General features: G+C 43.3%; 1 protein-coding gene across 11 annotated transcripts in view; it reads right to left on the bottom strand.

Moving 5' to 3' along the window:
• The window catches only part of PTPRM (protein tyrosine phosphatase, receptor type M), a 666940-nt gene that overhangs the window by 131143 nt on the left and 517016 nt on the right, over positions 1-18781 (bottom strand). For 7 of the 11 annotated variants that reach the window (XM_027525884.1, XM_027525889.1, XM_027525885.1 and 4 more), the window contains 3 exons: positions 8426-8577; positions 3586-3660; positions 3328-3354 (listed from right to left, as the gene is read on the bottom strand). In XM_027525884.1, coding sequence (XP_027381685.1) covers positions 3328-3354; positions 3586-3660; positions 8426-8577 — 254 coding nt within the window. The remainder of the gene's footprint in view (positions 1-3327; positions 3355-3585; positions 3661-8425; positions 8578-18781) is intronic. The other 4 variants (XM_027525887.1, XM_027525888.1, XM_027525894.1 and 1 more) reach the window with 1 other exon arrangement.

Below are 18781 nucleotides of genomic sequence, written 5' to 3'. Positions count from 1 at the left end.
TAAACTGAGAAGTTCAGCTCCCAGGGAAATTTAGTTCAAGGGCACTTGGTGAGCTGGGCCTGGGTTTGGGACCTTCTATCTGCATCGCAAAGCCCCCGGGAGGCATGGCATGAAGGGTGGCACACAGGTGTGTAGCTATGCGCTGCTGCTGAAATGGCACCTGATCACTGCAAGGTGGCTACAGACACAAAGACGAAATAAAAAAGGTGGTCAGTTGATTTTATGATCTTTTTCCATTTGGATTTGCTTTGAGATTTAGAAATTTATTTGTTCCCATCTCTTAGAATAGTCGCAAATAAACCAGGACATGTTCACATCAGATTTGTTCATTGGCAACCGCCAAGCTCACAAAGGGGCGCTAGTCTCCCTCCTAAAGCCCTGAATCCCTGGAGCTTTCAGCTGCTCCAGCAGGAAGCTTTGCTCTTTATACTCAAATAAATGGAACATTAATTAGTTTCCCCCCGTGCCTCTCATCCTCTCAGTTTTGTACCTTTTGGGATGAACATAATTAAATGTCCTCCACTGTGGATGGACCTTCTGTTCTAACCTCTCTTAAATGAATCATGTGAGTCTTTCACATAGATCCACTGGCAACCAGGCAGTGCTCAGACCCCAAGGTGAGGCATTCTTGAAGTTTTAGGTCTACAGAGTGGCCACCACTGTCACCTTGTGTGTGTCACCCACACTGCATCAGGACAGTGTGATCTCACTACTACGTGGACATGTCTCAGAGGATCTACACACGACCCAGAACATCTAAAATGAGAATATTATTATCAAGTACATAGATACTGACAGGGAAATAGAAGGTTTCTGGTGTGATATCTGTTCTGAAATCAGGTCACCCACACCAGCAGAAAATCTCGATTCCACTGAAATGAGTGATTCATCAGTTACCTCTGCCTTCTTCAAAAAGAATGATTACAGATAAAATATATCATTTGTCCCTAACTTCCTATAGTTGTTAAAAATAACCCACCTATACGTTTTAAATTAGAAATTATGTGTAAGAGGAAATCAGAAATAAAGTTTCTCACTAACATTTCTGATGGTTTTCAAAGAATTGAGAACTCATTCTACCTACATTCTCTTGTAAACTTTCTAGAATTTTCAATGAGCCAGCTAGAAAAATCTCCAAACGAATGCTGTTTTTGAGGTAGGGAGAGGTCTGACTTATCTACCTACCTACTTATCTATCATCTATCTACGTTTTGCAAGAAAATGATACAAAGGCATACTAAAGCTTTATATATTAGGGCTGAGCACCTTAGCTTGTGTGCATAAAAAGCACTAGAGGATTTAATTGTGCCAAGCTCTGAGTCACAACAAAACATGCCTTCCTGCAAATTATAATACCACTATTCCCCCAAAGTGCCAGAGTAGATGCACAGCTTAATTTCTTTGCATGGTTTCAAGTGATAACCTACATGACACACAGATTCACCTTTGCACCCAGTAATGGGGAACGGACAGTACCCAAGCACTGCTGTTTGACACACTGGCATGTTGGTACCAGTTCAACACGGTAAACAGCTACTTGTTGATCTGGCTGACTTATTTTTCCCAATGTGTATTTTTTTTTTTTTTTTCTATTTGAATCATCTGTTCCAGTGACTCTTTCCCTGTAAAGAAGCCTAACCAACTTTAAAAGATGTCATTAGTGTTTGTAATAACAAAGCCCCGACTTTAAAAGATGGCATTTGTTTAATAAGCTTATCTAAATCCTGCTGTGAAATCTGAACATTGTCTTGCCTCTGATAATGTGCATCTCAGCCCTACCCCCTCACAGCTCCCCCAAGGTCAGAACATCTACCAGAGGAATCGAGGAATGAATGCCAGCCACACAAAGAAATTGCAAATCTTTGCTTATCAACAGATTCTGCAAATGTCATCTGCATATAGATTGCATTGTTCGGGTGCCTACGATTAGCCCCTCACTCACGAAAAGGCTAAAAATGCAGCTTTCTTTCCCTTACTGTCGCTAGTCAAAGGTGCTGGCATTAGTGGGGTTTGCTTATTAGCCCTCAAAACAACGCAGATAAAAAAAATTCTGGTTTAGTCTATTCTTCACCTTCTGTCTGAGTTATTTTTTTTCCCTCAGGCAACAAACTGGCTTAATCAAGCCCAGAAAACATCATACGGGGGAAAAAAAAACACCCTCTACATAAAAATCGTAACAACTTAAGAGAAAGAGAAGCACAGGGGGAAAAATTATGTTGCCAAGATATAAACCCTGGATAGGAGAGTTATGAAGAAGGAAATGGCAATCCACTCCAGTAGTCTTGCTGGGAAAATCCCAGGGACAGAGGAGCCTGGAGGGCTGCAGTCCATGGGGTCACAAAGAGTCGGACACAACTGAGTGACTGAGCATGGAGAACTAGGAAGCAGGCCTGGCACAGCGGAGGCTGGAGCCCTGTCTACGATGGATGGTTGTGCACCTGGAAGTCATCCGTATGGTGCTCCTTCTCGGGAAGGTTAGTGATAGGAAGAAAGCAGCCTGGTACACCGGTTATGGTCTCAAAGACAACAGCGGCTCATGCTTGTTTGGGTCCATCACGGCTAGGTAACACCATTTCTCCTCCCCCTCCTTGTATTTGGACAAATGGGATTTTTTTCTTTATCTCCCATTGGGAACACTTCCTACTTTCATTGCATTCTGCCCGAAGGGGCTAACATTTTATTTCATTTCCAGTGACATCCTACACCTTGTAAACCATGTGATTATAAAGTGTCACCTTGTCATTCTGCTGTTGAGACCATCGGCTCCTCTGAAATCCCACTGCGTGACAGACACTTGGAAACGCTGGGGGTGCCCTGGGTGGCTCCGAGGAGGGGCAGGGGGCCTAAACTCTACTGTGATTATTTTTTTTTGCATAATGTTTGGCATAATTAGAAAAATGCTATTTTTGAAACAGCTGTTTTTAGTGCTCAGCAGTAAGTGACAATAATAATGAGCTATTTCCACATTTATGGCTGTCACACTGGACAGACTTCAGTCTTATAGCTGAGTTTGGACATGCTGTGATTTTTCCTTGGGATCAAAACTGACTGCAAAGTCTGAACCTGGCAAAGGAGAATGCTAGAGCTGGGTTCACTCATTGGAACCTTTCGGAATCATTCCCAGAACACACGCAGCAAACCCTTCTTATCAATGAGGACTGTTTGGAGAAAGTCTTTTTGTTATGCGCCCATCCCCGCCCCTCCAGACCAGCCACCACCCGCTGTCCTGGTTACAACTCCTGCATCAAACTCCCGTCTCCTATAGAGCGGCCACTGACTTTCGAAATTACTCCTGTAATGAACTGTGATAAAGGGAAATGTTCTCACCTAAAATTGCAGTTGGCACAAATGGGTCTGTCATACACCGTAAGCAGGTCAATGCAGAGAAAGTAAAAAGAGAGAGAACAGTGAATGATTGATGAAAGGCCCCCCCTCCCAGTCTTCCCGTAGAAGCCACAGAAAGCATCCGGTTACAGCACATCAAACACAGTAAGCTCCTCAAGCATCTTGGGCAGCAAAGTGAGCCCTGGGTGACTCTGAGTGCTCGGGGTGATGAAGAGATGCAACAGCGGAAAGATCTGTTACCTGGGTAATAGGAGTTGGGCACCGATGTGCTCAGGGTGTTGGTTTTCATGGTGAAGGACGATGGTGAAGACACAGCTGTAAATGAGAGACAGGCGTGTCAGTGGGGGCAGAGAGGCAATAACCTGAAAGTACGGCCCTGAGGTCACGCATGAGAAACTGGGCTGGGTGGACTGTGGACCACAGAAACATCAGAGGTTCACCTGCGTCTCTGTGATGGATATTGTCCCTCTCCACCTGCCCTGCGGACTTACTTGTGCTTTAGAGCAGCGGTCCCCAACCTTTTTGGCCCCAGGGACTGGTTTCGTGAAAGGTAATTCTATCATGGACTGGGGGTGGGAGGGATGGTTTGGGGATGATTCAAGCACACTGGATTTGTTGTGCACTTCATTTCTACTATTATTACATCAGCTCCACCTCAGATCATCATCCTGGAGATTGGGGACACCTACTTTAGAGGACACGTACCCTTTCATCACTTAAAAGATTTTCTGACCCCACAAATGAAGGAAAATACCCACAACCACAGCCCCTTTCTGGATGCAGAAATTCATTACTCTCCCTTTTGACTCCTAGCCTTTGCTTGTAGGGAGTTTCCCTAGTGGCTCACACTGGTAAAGGATCCGCCTGCAGTGCAGGAGACCGAGGATGGATCCCTGAGTTGGAAAGATCCCCTGATGAAGAGAATGGCAACCCACTTCAGAATTCTTGCCTGGAGAACTCCATGGACAGAGGAGCCTGGTGGGCTGCAGTCCATGGGGCCACAAAGAGTCGGACAGAACTCAAGCAATGAACACTTTCACTTTTTTCACTTTGCTTGTAGAATTTTACCAAATGCTCAGCTGATTATTTACAACTAAGAGGATGAGAATGTGTCTACACATGGCTTTTGGAGAATGTTCCAAATGTCAATGTTTTTGCAATTTTCTAAATCCTCACCTTTCTCCTATTGTAGACACTGAGAGAACATTTCACAATATTCTATTTTATGAAAAATAAAGATGTTCCATATGTGTTATTTTTAACATGAAAGCTGCATGCCTACATGTTGGCCTATTAGGCCTTAAATTCTTAAAAACCTGCTTATTTTCCTTTGAAATCTTCCTCTGAAACACTCAAGCTTTAACTATTTACACCTTCTCTTTCCACTGTTATTAAGAGGTAAAGCCAACCCCATCCAATTTATCTGATCCCATTGAAAGTGGATATTTCCTATTTTTAAAGTAGTTTAACTCTCTTCAACATCTTAATTGATTAGTGCTTTAAAAACACTTTAATTTCATTAAAGCATAAGGATAAATGATTTGAATGTGCTTAAGTGCACAGGCTGGTTGATGTAAGTCTAAACTTTAATTCCTCCAATGTAGTTACATGGCTTATTTGATGCTGACATCCTGATCAGAACACTAATTAATACCACTTGTGTGTGTGCTCAGGCATGTCTGACTCTTGTGACCCCATGGACTGTATGTAGCCTGCCAGGTTCCCCTGTCCATGGGATTTTTCAGGCGAGAATACTGGAGTGGGTTGCCATTTCCTACTCCAGGGGATCTTCCCCACCCAGGGACTGAACCCGCATCTTCTGCATTGGTAGGCAGTTTCTTTACCTGCTGAGCCACTGGGGAATCCCTTAATGCCGCTTAAACAGGTGTTAAACGGGCCACTACCAACCAAGTCCCTGTGGTGATTGCATCTTATCTTTATTCTGAGGACACGCTGATACGTTTTCATTCTCTTGGAGTACTTCCCTTTCAGACAATGGTTTTTCCTGTGTTTATGTTTTAAAAGTACCGAATTAGTAAATGACGAAACTGGAAACTAGGCTGCCTGTCATTTATACTTTGCTAAAATAGAGAAGTGTCACATTTATGATGCATGTTTATGATAAATCTCCAGGAAAAAAAAAGAGAATGACTGATAAAAATAAGGAAGTAAAATGCCTGTTACCTGCTGACATTTGTATTTGTTTCGTAAAAATGTGCAAAATACAATGTGCAGATACAAAATAACTATGTCTATTTTCACCTTTAAAAAATGTATTTAGAAACTTCTTTGTATAAAGATTAAACCCACCCCCACTCTCCATAACTACTTCCCCCTTGCTTTCTGCACATCTCCTGTTTGCTTTGGTGGACAGATTATTCCACACTGTTATAAATGTGCTCAGACTTATTTTTAAATTCTCCAACCTCAGTTTTCTCACTGTCTCATTCCTAAAAGGTACTCACCTCCCAACCCTGAAAGATCTCAAACCTGCCCAGGCTTGCAGTGGTTTAAGGCTAGAAGTCTAGTGGTCCAATGAGTACATTTCCTGAAAGTTTCCTCCTCCAGTAATTGTTCTTATGCAACAAAGGCATTGGGCTTCCCCGGTGGCTCAGTGGTAAAAAATCTGCCTGCAATGCTGGAGCCACAGGAGATACTGGTTTGATCCCTTGGTGGAGAAGATCCCCTGGAGAAGGGAATGGCAACCCACTCCAGTATTCTTGCCTGGAGAATTCCATGGACTGAGAAGCCTGGCGGGCTACAGTCTATGGGGTCGTAAAGAGTTGGACTGAAGTGACGCAGCACACATGCACGCACAGCACACGTTAAAGGCGTTAAGAGAATGTGGTGATGATGGAGTTTACCATTAGGGTCCCTGTGGATGGGATTCCATGAGACCCACCCATTGCTCAGAGAGTGGGGAAAAAAAAGCTTCTTCCTGTATCTCCTCCACTGGCTGCACTGATGGGAGAAACAAGTAATCCCTCATGGCCAGCAAGCCCCAAGCTGCCCCCAAGTCTGCAGCAGCCCTCTCGATAGGAGCAGTTTTGGATTCCCACAGATACATTCATTTTTAAAAAAGGCAATGCCAAACTAAATACCCTACCCAGAGGCAAATACCTTCTATTGCTCAAACTTCCAAAGCCTAGAAACTCTTAACGTAGGTTTCTGCTCTTTGGGTAAGTAAGCCCAGGTAAATTTATTTGTGAGCAATTTCACCATGACACAGAAGATTTGGAACATAAACAGGTGATCCTGGAAAGAGAGGACGTGTATCCGAACGGTCCCTCCACACCGATGTTCAAGAAGTAACTTGTTCAGTCGTTCAGTCCTATCTGACTCTTTGCAACTCCATGGACTACAGCGCACCAGGCTTCCCTGTCCTTCACTTTCTCCTGGAGCTTGCTCAAACTCATGTCCATTGAGTTCATTGAGATGCCATCCAACCATCTCATCTTCTGTTACCCCCCAACACAAATTCTCATCTTGTGTGTAGTGGGAAGGACTTCTCCCCTCAACCCTTCCACCCAACAAATGCATCCTCAGTTGCTTTATTTTGGCAGTGAAATGCATTACATACTTTCGAAATGAAAAAGATAGTATTTGCTACAAAAAAGCAGAGAAAAGTCTCCAAAAAAGGAAGGAATTTGTGGTGAACCTAAGGAAGGAATTTGTGGTAAACCTAAGTACCCCAGCAGAGAAGGCAATGGCACCCCACTCCAGTACTCTTGCCTGGAAAATGCCATGGATGGAGGAGCCTGGTAGGCTGCAGTCCATGGGGTCGCTAAGAGTCGGACACGACTGAGCGACTTCACTTTCACTTTCACTTAAGTACCCCAGATTCTGCCACCTACACTGAAAATAACACAAAAGGGCAAAGGACAGTGACCACGGATGAGGAGTGCGTCCCACCCGCCCAGGTGAGAGCGGCGTGTGCTGAAGTCCCATGCCAGAGAGTGGGGGTTGCAGGTGGATAAATAAATGTAGGACCTCTACCTGGTACAAGGTGGACAAGCATAGCCACTGTGGAAAGAAAAAAGCAGGCCTTTCTATGAAGCTTTGCTGAATGTGGGGGGGAAAGGCAGGTGTGGGAGGAGACGGAGAAGAAGAAACCACATTGTGTGTGATGTGGGGAGGGCGCTGGCGGAGATGCTGATCGGAACACCCCAGGAGGGTGGTCAGGACAGGCGTGAGCACTGCACTGGGACCAGCCCTCTTCCAGCGGAGGCTGAGGGTCTGTGCCAAGCTCCCGCCTGTATTTTTATTACTGTTGGTGACAGCTCCCCTTAATCCATCCCGTTGTTGTCCAGCATCCTGATTTAATGCAGCCAGGGTCAGCAGCAGCCTTTGGGCATGAATTTCATGAAATGAGGAGACCTCTGACCTTGAACCCAGCAGGGCTGGGAACCACATCATCAGGCACAGCTTGTGGATTTATCTAGGTCCCCAAAAAGATCACCAGGGGATGAGGCCAGAAATACTGTCTGTATTTCCAACAATCCTTGTCATTGTTAGCTTCCTCAAATAGTGCCCTGTACCTGGATGGCAGGTGGTAGCACGGGAAGGTGTTAGCTGAGCTCCCTTTACCCACCTGGTGTGAGATGTAAGCCTTCTGAAGTGGAAATACAGTTTAACTTATTAATTGCCACTAATAGCCCTGTAATAAAGGCAGAACGTGTCAGCTAAACAAATAAACAATTAGCTTGTTACTGCCATTTAGTGAGCTGTTTTATAACAGGCTTCCCCCGTGTGGTTCCACACCTGGCTCGCTCACAAACAGGAGCTGAGGAACAGCAGGGAGGGTGGGAAGCAGGTGCTTCTGTGGGCGGGGAGGGCCGCCTTGGTGTCAGAGCTCTCAGGTCTTTACAGACACGTGGCCGTGGTTGCCTGTGCTCTGACCTGGTCCCGTTCCCCCCTCCCGCAGCATCGTTCCTAAGCTGCCGTGGCACATGGGGATGTGTCCAGCATCATCTGAAGGGACTGGCGAAATCAACAGGGCCTAAGGATTGTCTAGGGAGGTTTTGTTTCCTAACCCCCGGACCCCAGAGGTGCCCCGAAGGCAGGAAGGGCGCCCACTCACATCTCCCGTTGAGGTTGTGCGTGTCCATGAAGGAGAAGGCCTCGTCGCAGCTGGTGCCCTGCTCGGCATAGCTCTTGTCCATGGAGCTCACCATCACCGTCATCTCCTGCCGTGTGCTGCTCATTGTCTCCTTCCGCTTCTGGGCCAGTTTCCTTGGGACAGAGAGTTCATTATGTAGACACACGCAAGGATGGACCATGTGCCCTGACTGACGATTGGAACCAATGGTGTTCACGCTGGAGTGCATGAGTGAAAGGAGGAGGCTGCCAGGAGCCTGCATGAGCCTGCATGAGCCTCTGACCCTGCATGAGCCTGCATGAGCCTCTGACCCTCAGATGGCTGTGACATGGACCTAACCCCAAATGAACCCAGAGTGGTTCTCCAGCAATGCTGGTCAGCAGGGCCAGAAGGAAAAGAAAAGGCAAGTTGTTGGCTTTCCTGCAGGTCCGCAGAAGAATAATCCCCGGGCTTCCCCCAGCCCCTTGGTGAATGAGATGCAAAAAGGCCTTGGAAGGCAGGGAGAGCTCCAGGTCTTTGGGAGACAAAGGTTAAACCTTGGCCTTTGAATCATTCTCATTAACCACCAGAAGCTCATAATCTTTTAAGTTACAGAGACCAGGACAAAAGCTATAAAACCGAAGGGAAACTGACATTCACATACATGCATAAAACACACTTTATAGCTCTTACTACTGGAGGTTTTTGATGCATTCAGGACAGACAAGAATAGAATTAGTGATGCTTAAGAAGGTATAAAGCGAGAAGCTTTAAGAAGACCATAACACCGTAAAACCAAAAGTACGATGTCCTAAATATTCTAATTCTGCTTAAGCACTTAGCAGCATTTACACAAGAAAACAGCAGCTATTTCCAGTAAATCATCTTGACTCTGACTGACCCAGGACACGGCACAATTTAAAATGAGCCGCATAATCAAAATCACCCCCATATTCGGTGATTACTAATGCAGTGTGAGGCATTGACAATATCAGACCATATGGATAACCTTTATTTTCATTTCCAAATGCCACATAATCCAAATGCTTTCTTGCCTGTAGTTATAATAATCTTTTGATTCATACTTAGAAGGCAGAACATTAATAAGTTGCCCCTTTTTTATTGCTAAAAGTTGTTGTGAAAAAAAGATACATTTTTAAACAGAAAAATGAAAATGATCTATAACTTCTATGACAATGTTAAAGTTGTAAAGATGGGAATATAAATTGGTGTAGCTACTGTGGAGAATGGTATGGAGTCTCCTCAAAAATCTAAATAGAGCTACCATATGATCCAGCAATCCCACCCCTGGGCATATAGCTGATGTATGCATTCCAATTCTAAAAGATACATACGCCCCATATTTATAGCAACACTATTCACAACAGCCAGGACATGGAGGCAACCTAAATGTCCATTGACAGATGAATGGATAAATAGAGATACATAATCACAGGCAAGAATACTGGAGTGGGTTGCCTTTTCCTTCTCCAGGGGATCTTCCCAACTCAGGGATTGAAACCTGGGTCTCCTGCATTGCAGGTGGATTCTTTACCATCTGAGCCACCAGGGAACTCCTCCCACCACACACAATATCTGAATATTACTCAGCCATAAAAAAGAATAAAATAATGCCATTATGCAGCAACATAGGTGGATGTAGAGATTATCATACCAGTGAAATCAGTCAGAGAAAGACAAATATCACATGGTATCGCTGATATGGGGATTTCCTGGTGGCTCAGATGGTGTAGACTATGCCTGCTATGTGAGACACCTGTGTTCGCTCCCTGGGTCAGGAAGATCCCCTGGAGAAGGGAATGGCAACCCACTCCAGTATTCTTGCCTGGAGAATTCCATGGACAGAGGAGCCTGGCGGGGTACAGTCCAGGGGGTAGTTTATACATGGATTGTAGGACAGACATAGGCTTACAGATATAGAAAATAAACTTATGGTTATCAAAGGGAAGGTGGGAGGGATAAGTTAGAAGTTTGAGATTTACATATACACACTATTATATATAAAACAGGTATCCAATAATGACCCACTATACAGGACATGGAACTATAGTCAGTATCTTATAATAACCTATAATGGAAAAAATCTAAAAAAGAATATGTATATTCATATCTTCATATATATATATATATATATATATAAAACTGAATCATTTTGCTGTATACCTGAAACTAACAAGCATGGTAAGTCAACTATATTTCAAAAAAAATTTTTGAGATTATGCGTTTACAGTAAAAAGCTGTAAAGATTTTGCAAAGTAAGCGGCATGGTTCCTCTAGGTGCCAGCTTGCTGAACCTGCTTGTCTTCCCCAGGGCCCCCCTTTTCTCCAGACCATCAAGTGAGTCTGAGAGGCAGAATGCGGGCTTGGATATTCTCAACAGGTGTTCTGGGCAGAGGCAGCACTGACTCCAGGTCCACAGCTGCAGTTATGACAATACGATTTCTCTCCACCTCCAAGTCTGCCAGCTCACTGGAAAAGCACTCTTAAGCCAGGTTTCCCCAGGAGCGCTAAAGTGGAGGCCGGAGATAATTAGTGCCATTATTCAGGCATAAACGTCCCCTTTTTGCTGGAATTTCTTTAATGTGCTTCGGGCTGATTTATGCAGATAATTGCCTCAATATTCTCTTCTGTTCTGCCTATGAAGAGAGACACGGTCAAGTTTGCCAGACCTCCCTCCCTCTCTGTCTTCTCTTGTGTTTCTCTAATCCTTTCAGGTTAGGAGATGGCAGTGAAAGTGCTTCTTACCCCTGGTGAGATGAGGTGGTGGAGGGGGTGTGTGTGCAACAATAAAAGCCAAGCTTGTACCAGAAAGATCTTTCTCCTTTCTTACCTCCCCGTGTGTGAACTAACTTCAGTGAGGTCGCGCTACACACCCCACTGCTGATCTTCCTGAAGCACAAAAGATGGCCATTAAGGACTGGTGAGAACCTACTAAAACCAAGCAGAGGTCCAGTCTGGAGACACAGCTTTAAGCTCATGTCCATTAACCATACACTCTGTGCCTGTGAATTGTTAAAACCCGCCTCCCATGTCCTCAGCAAGCCTTCCTGCATTAACCTCACCATTTGACCACAGACACAGATGTCACTGGGAGCCAGGCAGACCTCACAAGGGAGTGAAACAGGTCTAAGATGATAAGGAGTGGTGGGTGCTGGAGAAGTGGAAGGGGAGACAGCCACTCAGCTCCAGAGGCTGGATGCCCCATAGAGGGCCCAGACGTTGTAAATCAGGAGAAACCCCAAATTCAGATTTTATAGGAATTGAATTTTAAGTATTGTCAAATAATTCAAATTAAAAAATTAAAAAGACTATGTGGTCCACAGAAAGATGTTTTTGGACACTTCTGCTCGCCACTAATACACACTTAGGAACTTAATTGTGTTGGAAAGGAAGAGCGTGGAAACCGCCATACAATGCACAGCTACTGTGTGGCACTGCTCTGTAAGCACTCTCTCATTTAATGCTGCTGCTGCTGCTGCGTTGCTTCAGTCGTGTCCGACTCTGTGCGACCCCATAGACGGCAGCCCACCAGGCTCCCCCGTCCCTGGGATTCTCCAGGCAGAACACTGGAGTGGGTTGCCATTTCCTTCTCCAATGCATGAAAGTGAAAAGTGAAAGTGAAGTCGCTCAGTTGTGTCCAACTCTTCTCGACCCCATGGACTGCAGCCTACCAGGCTCCTCCGTCCATGGGATTCTCCAGGCAAGAGTACTGGAGTGGGGTGCCATTGCTTTCTCCGAATTTAATTCTAGTGACGGTAAATAATCTGCCTGCAATGTGGGAGACCTGGGTTCGATCCCTGGGTTGGGAAGATCCCCTGGAGTAGGAAATGGCAACCCACTCCAATATTCTTGCCTGGAGAATTTCATGGACAGAGGAGCCTGGCAAGCTAAAGTCCATGAGATCGCAAAGAGCAGGACATGACTGAGCAACTAACACTCTGACTTTTACTTTTTTCAACCTGGTAAGAGCTATTCTTCTCGTTTTATAGATGAAGCTGAGTCTCAAGAAGTTAAACTGTCCAAATTGTGGAGGAGCTGGAATCACACCCCAGATCTCTCTTGACCCCAAAGGTACTTATTCTAGAACAATGTGCTTTGTCTAACAAAGTATTTCATTAATTTACATTTCCATACAAGTTACATTATAATTTTCACCAAATTGCTTTCAGGTGTGAATACTCCATCACCTCATGACTAAATATTATGCACTGTAAAAAGTAGGAATTAACAAAAAAAAGTAGTTGAATTAACAATTGTCATAGCAAAGCATTAGAAAAGAGTTTATCTACAACCTACTAATCAAAAGTAGCTTGCTTGGTCACAGACATTATGAGTCACTGCTTGGGATTTTTGGTTTTTCCTCATGTACAATTAAACACTGTATTCCATAATTAAGATGGTTGAGGAAGGTTAGATTTAGAATTGAGGGTTGGGAATGACTGGATAAATTGAAATTTATTCTCTTTCTTTTTTTCTCTATTTCTCTTTTGGACTTTGTGTTTCAGATCTGGTTTTTTTTTTTTTTTTCTCAAGTGAAAACTTCTAAAACTGTCAGAAAAACATTGTGAACTTAATGAAATAGTGTTTTGTGCAGGAAAACTCCTAAAGTGGAGGCAATTTTTCTTTGCGATCTTATCTAAAGACACAGGTAAATTTATTTTCCATTTTGATTTTTAAGAAATGGTTTGTCTGAAATATTTAAACCTCCAATCTCTAAATTTGGATTGCATGAATCTCAAAGACCTTAGTAATAACAACAAGAACAAAATGTTCTTATAGACGTCAATGGAGCATAAAAAATTAAGGAGAAGACTTCGGTTTCTTGTTGGGTATGAAGGAGCTTGGAGGTCATTGCTCTGTCCTAAAAACAAGTAAAAAAGCTGAACAGACAATTGTTTGACTTAACTTGTAAGATAATTGATGTCACAGGGCAAATGACTGTCCCTCGAATTACAAACATGCAGATATGGAGAATCACAACTCACCAGAGCAGAAACGCACGAGCAGAAATCTATGTGAGAGTCAGCACTGAGGCCGAAAAACCCAAACTGTAATTGAATTACTGGAGGCTCAGTGTGGATCAGTCTGAGACTTAAAAACTCCAGCAGGGTCCAGACTTAACGGGGACCTCACACCTTTTTGAATTTTATCTTCAGGAGCCCTACCTGGTTCTCAAAGTAAAGACTGGAGGAAAAAAAATCACCTCTGGCTTTCAGCAGCAGGAGGAGGAAAGTAGCCAACTTGAATATGTTCAAAGCATTCTATGCTTTTTAAAATAGTTGCCCTCAAGAATATTATTTTCCTAGAGGCTAACCTGTTGTGATTTTATCAGAGCCCTACCCAATCTAGGGGAAGGAAAGTTATCCAAACCCAGCCCCTTCCAGCCATCCTGTCCACCCAAGGAGGGGGCTACTGAAGTGCCTGTGAAGGTCACAGCTCAGGACACAAATTCACTAAAAGGTTGAGACCCAATTGTGGGTCTCCTTGCCTCTCCAATAACTTACTATCATGTGACTAAAGACCTATTTGCAGAAATCCCTTTTCCCTGGTACATCAAGTCTGGACATCAGTAAAAAAAATTACAAGGCAGACTAAAAGGCAAACAACACAGTTTAGAGACAGAGGAACCACTGGGATAAGGCTCATATGGCAGGGATGGTGGAATTATCAGACTGGGAATTTAAAATAACTATGAGTTATAGGCTAAAGCCTCTAATGGATAAGAAGACAACACTCAAGAATAGATGGAAAACAAAAGAAGCAAAAACATATTACCAAGTGAAAGAGACCAATCTGAAAAGGTTCACTATACTTTATGCTTGGTTTTGCTGTAAACCTAAAACTACTCTAAAAAATAAATTCTATCAAAAAACCCTGTATGCGAGACAGCAAAAGAGACACAGATGTATAGAACAGTCTTTTGGACTCTGTGGGAGACGGAGACGGGGGATGATTTGGGAGAATGGCATTAAAACACATATAATATCATATAAGAAACGAATTGCCAGTCCAGGTTCAATGCAGGATACAGGAAGCTTGGGGCTGGTGCACTGGGATGACCCAGAGGGATGGTATGGGGAGGGAGGTGGGAGGGGGGTTCAGGATGGGGAACACGTGTACACCTGTGGCAGATTCATGTTGATATATGGCAAAACCAATACAATATTGTAAAGTAAAATAATAATAATAAAATAAAAAATAAAATAAAAGGGAGGGAATGTAAAACAAAAAACAAAAAACCCTATAATACTGCTTGGGAAAAAATTAAAAGGGAGGAAAAACATAGTTATAGCCCTAAATTTCCCAACTAGAACAAAAGAGAAGGAAAGAAATGTGGGATGAAGTCAAATGAAAAGGATGGCCCTTCATGAATATTCTATTCAAATATTTCTCTTATATTTCTTTCCTGGCATAAAAATAAAAACAAGAAACAAGGGCAAGGGAAAGGGAAGAGAAATCCTTGGCAAGTTATTAACTATGTGACAGGCATGAATCAGAGTCGGTAAAGAGAACATGGTGAAGAGCGATGTCTTCAGCATCATGTCCTATGGGAGAAGAGTAGCAGGACAATGGCCACCAGTTAGGAGACCCAAGTGTAGCACGGGTGGGGGAAAAACAGAAATAACTCTTCCTTCTCCTTGTTTCCTCCCTGAACCTGAACTGAGTGGTGTTTCTCAGAGGATCAGGATGGGAGCAGATTTAAGGGGAAGGAATACAAAGGTCAACTTCAGTTCAGACCTTAGTCTCACCTATGGTTAATTGCAACTCAGGGTTATAGGACATGATTCTCCAACGAGCCTGACTTGTCCATCTCTATTAGAGGCCCTGCCATGTTGGGTTACACCAACAGAGACTGTGACAGACAAAAATTGGTAACACTGACCTGAAGGTCAATGCTTGGTTATAAAAAAGGCGTCTTTATTTTAAAATGATCTGTCATTTGAAATTCTACAGGGCAGGCAAAACTTGAGGATTTGCAGATCGCATATAGACATAAGGGAAAGGCAAAAGGCTTTCTGGTTCTGGATTCTACAATTAAGTGTGTGCTTCGACTTAATTAAGGATGGGGGCAGAGGCTGGAACGGAGAAGAAGTATTTAATTTTTCCTCACAGTAGGGAAGAAATAGATATTGGTTGAGTCAAAGAATGCATACATTATACCAAATTGCCCAGATTCAGCTGAATAAACCTCAATGAATAGGGAGCTGTCACCTCAAAGATGGATCTGTGAGGGCTACCAGACGATATTGTTTTTAAAGGTAAAATGTTAAGGAAAAGGAAACAAATGGTCCTATGTTTTAAATATCAATATTTTCAATGCAAAAGTACCATCACTACAATAGCTGATAGAAAAACAATGAGGGTAACAATTACCGAAAGTTCTGTAGGACTTGAGATAAATCAGAGATGTTACATGCGTTAACTCTTAGTTCTCACAACAACCAGTGAGGAAATTGCTATTATCCCAGTCTTAGAGAGAGGGAAATTGAGGCATGGTGGTGTTAAGTTGCCCACGACCACATGGCCAGACGACTTGAGACCTCTGGCATAGTTTCCTGCATTGAGATAAAACCATCTTCATAAGACTCAATGGCATCACCAAGCAAACTTTATTGGTTGCTTAAATTCAGACACAGAAAATAAAGGCTGGTTTTCCTTACCAGCTAGGATTTACAGCTGTCAACCAAGTTAAGAGTGTTCTTTTTTAAAGATTTTTTTTTTTTGATGTGGACTATTTTTGAATTCTTTATTGAATTTGTTACAATATTGTTTCTGTTTTATATTTTGGTTTTTTGGCTGTGAGGCATGTGGGATCTTAGTTCCCCAACCAGGGATTGAATCTGTGTCCCCTGCACTGGAAAGCAAAGTCTTAACCACAGGATAGTCAGGGAAGTCCCTGGATTGTTCTTCTAACAAGGCTGCTCACTGCATCATCCCCTGAGAAACCACTACATCCATGTCTTGTAGATGCTCATCATCCATCCAGCTGCCTTCCAGTTCTCACTGACTAGTACACATGGCCTGTATTAATCACAAAGAAAAGAGTTTCACATTGAGACAAGTCAGCCTTTGGACCTTGGTTAGGTCTTTTTCAGAGTTCACCTCTTGACGTTGTGATGAGATGACCTGATAGGCTGCTGTGGCCGCTGGCAGACTGGGAGAGGGCCTTAGACATGGCTTTCCTCCCCAGCAACTGAGAAGTGGGGACTTATTTCATTAGTTCAGTTCAGTTCATTTGCTCAGTCGTGTCCGACTTTTTGCGACCCCATGAATCGCAGCATGCTAGGCCTCCCTGTCCATCACCAACTCCTGGAGCCTACTCAAACTCATGTCCGTTGAGTCGGTGATGCCTTCCAACCATCTTATCCTTTGTTGTCCCCTTCTCCTCCCCCCTGCAATCTTTCCCAGCATCAGGGTCTTTTCAAATAAGTCAGTTCTTCGCATCAGGTGGCCAAAGTATTGGAGTTTCAACTTTAGCACCAGTCCTTCCAATGAATACTCAGGGTTGATCTCCTTTAGGATGGACTGGTTGGATCTCCTTGCAGTCCAAGGGACTCTCAAGAGTCTTCTCCAACACCACAGTTCAAAAGCATCAATTCTTCAGCATTCAGCTTTCTTCACAGTCCAACTCTCACATCCATACATGACTACTGGAAAAACCATAGCTTTGACGAGACAGACTTTGTTGGCAAAGTAATGTCTCTGCTTTTTGACATGCTCTCTAGGTTGGTCATAATTTTTCTTCCAAGGATCAAGCGTCTTTTAATTTCATGGCTGCAGTCATTGCAGAATCTGCAGTGATTCTGGAGCCCAAAAGAATAAAGTCAGTCACTGTTTCCACTGTTTCCCATCTATTTGCCATGAAGTGATGGGACCAGATGCCATGATCTTAGTTTTCTGAATGTTGAGTTTTAAGCCAACTTTTTCACTCTCCTCTTTCATTTTCATCAAGAGGCTCTTAAGTTCTTCTTCGCTTTCTGCCATAAGTGTGGTGTCATCTGCGTATCTGAGGTTACTGATATTTCTCCTGGCAATCTTGATTCCAGCTTGTGCTTCATCCAGCCTGGTATTTCACATGATGTACTCTGCATATAAGTTAAATAAGCAGGATGACAACATACAGCTTTGATGTACTCCTTTCCCGATGTGGAACCAGTCTGTTGTTCCATGCCCAGTTCTAACTGTTGCTTCTTGACCTGCGTACAGATTTCTCAGGAGGCAGGTGGTCTGGTATTTCCATCTCTTGAAGAATTTTCCACAGTTTATTGTGATCCACACAGTCAAAGGCTTTGGCATAGTCAATAAAGCAGAAATAGATGTTTTTTCTGGAACTCTCCTGCTTTTTCCATGATCCAGCAGATGTTGGCAATTTGATCTCTGGTTCCTCTGCCTTTTCTAAAACCAGCTTGAATATCTGGAAGTTCATGGTTCACATATTGTTGAAGCCTGGCTTGGAGAATTTTGAGCATTACTTTGCCAGAGTGTAAGATGAGTGCAATTGTGTGGTAGTTTGAGCATTCTTTGGCATTGCCTTTCTTTGGGATTGGAATGAAAACTGACCTTTTCCAGTCCTGTGGCCACTGCTGAGTTTTCCAAATTTGCTGACATATTGAGTGAAGCACTTTCACAGCATCATCTTTCAGAATTTGAAATAGCTCACCTGGAATTCCATCACCTCCACTAGCTTTGTCCGTAGTGATGCTTCCTAAGGCCCACTTGACTTCATATTCCAGGATGTCTGGCTCTAGGTGAGTGATCACACCATTGTGATTATCTGGGACATGAAGATCTTTTTTGTATAGTTCTTCTGTGTATTCTTGCCACCTCTTCTTAATATCTTCTGCCTCTGTTAGGTCCATGTCATTTCTGTATTTTATTGTGCCCATCTTTGTATGAAATGTTCCCTTGGTAGCTCTAGTTTTCTTGAAGAGATCTTTAGTCTTTTCCATTCTATCGTTTCCCTCTATTTCTTTGCATTAATCACTGAGGAAGGCTTTCTTATCTCTCCTTGCGTTTCTCTGGAACTCTGCATTCAAATGGGTTTATCTTTCCTTTTCTCCTTTGTCTTTTGCTTCCCCTTTTCACAGCTATTTGTAAGGCCTCCTCAGACAACCATTTTGCTTTTTTTTCATTTCTTTTTCTTGGGGATGGTCTTGATCATTGCCTCCTGTACTGTGTCACGAACCTCCATCCATAGTTCTCAGGCACTCTGTCTATCAGATCTAATCCTTGAATCTATTTGTCACTTCCAATGTATAATCGTAAGGGATTTGCTTTAGGTCATACCTGAATGGTCTAGTGGATTTCCCTACTTTCTTCAATTTAAGTCTGAATTTG

This window comes from Bos indicus x Bos taurus, chromosome 24, assembly GCF_003369695.1.
Source record: "Bos indicus x Bos taurus breed Angus x Brahman F1 hybrid chromosome 24, Bos_hybrid_MaternalHap_v2.0, whole genome shotgun sequence".
Classification (NCBI taxonomy): Eukaryota; Metazoa; Chordata; class Mammalia; order Artiodactyla; family Bovidae; genus Bos; species Bos indicus x Bos taurus.
The sequence above is the reverse complement of the archived record's forward strand: the minus strand, read 5'-3'. Positions and strand labels throughout refer to the sequence as shown.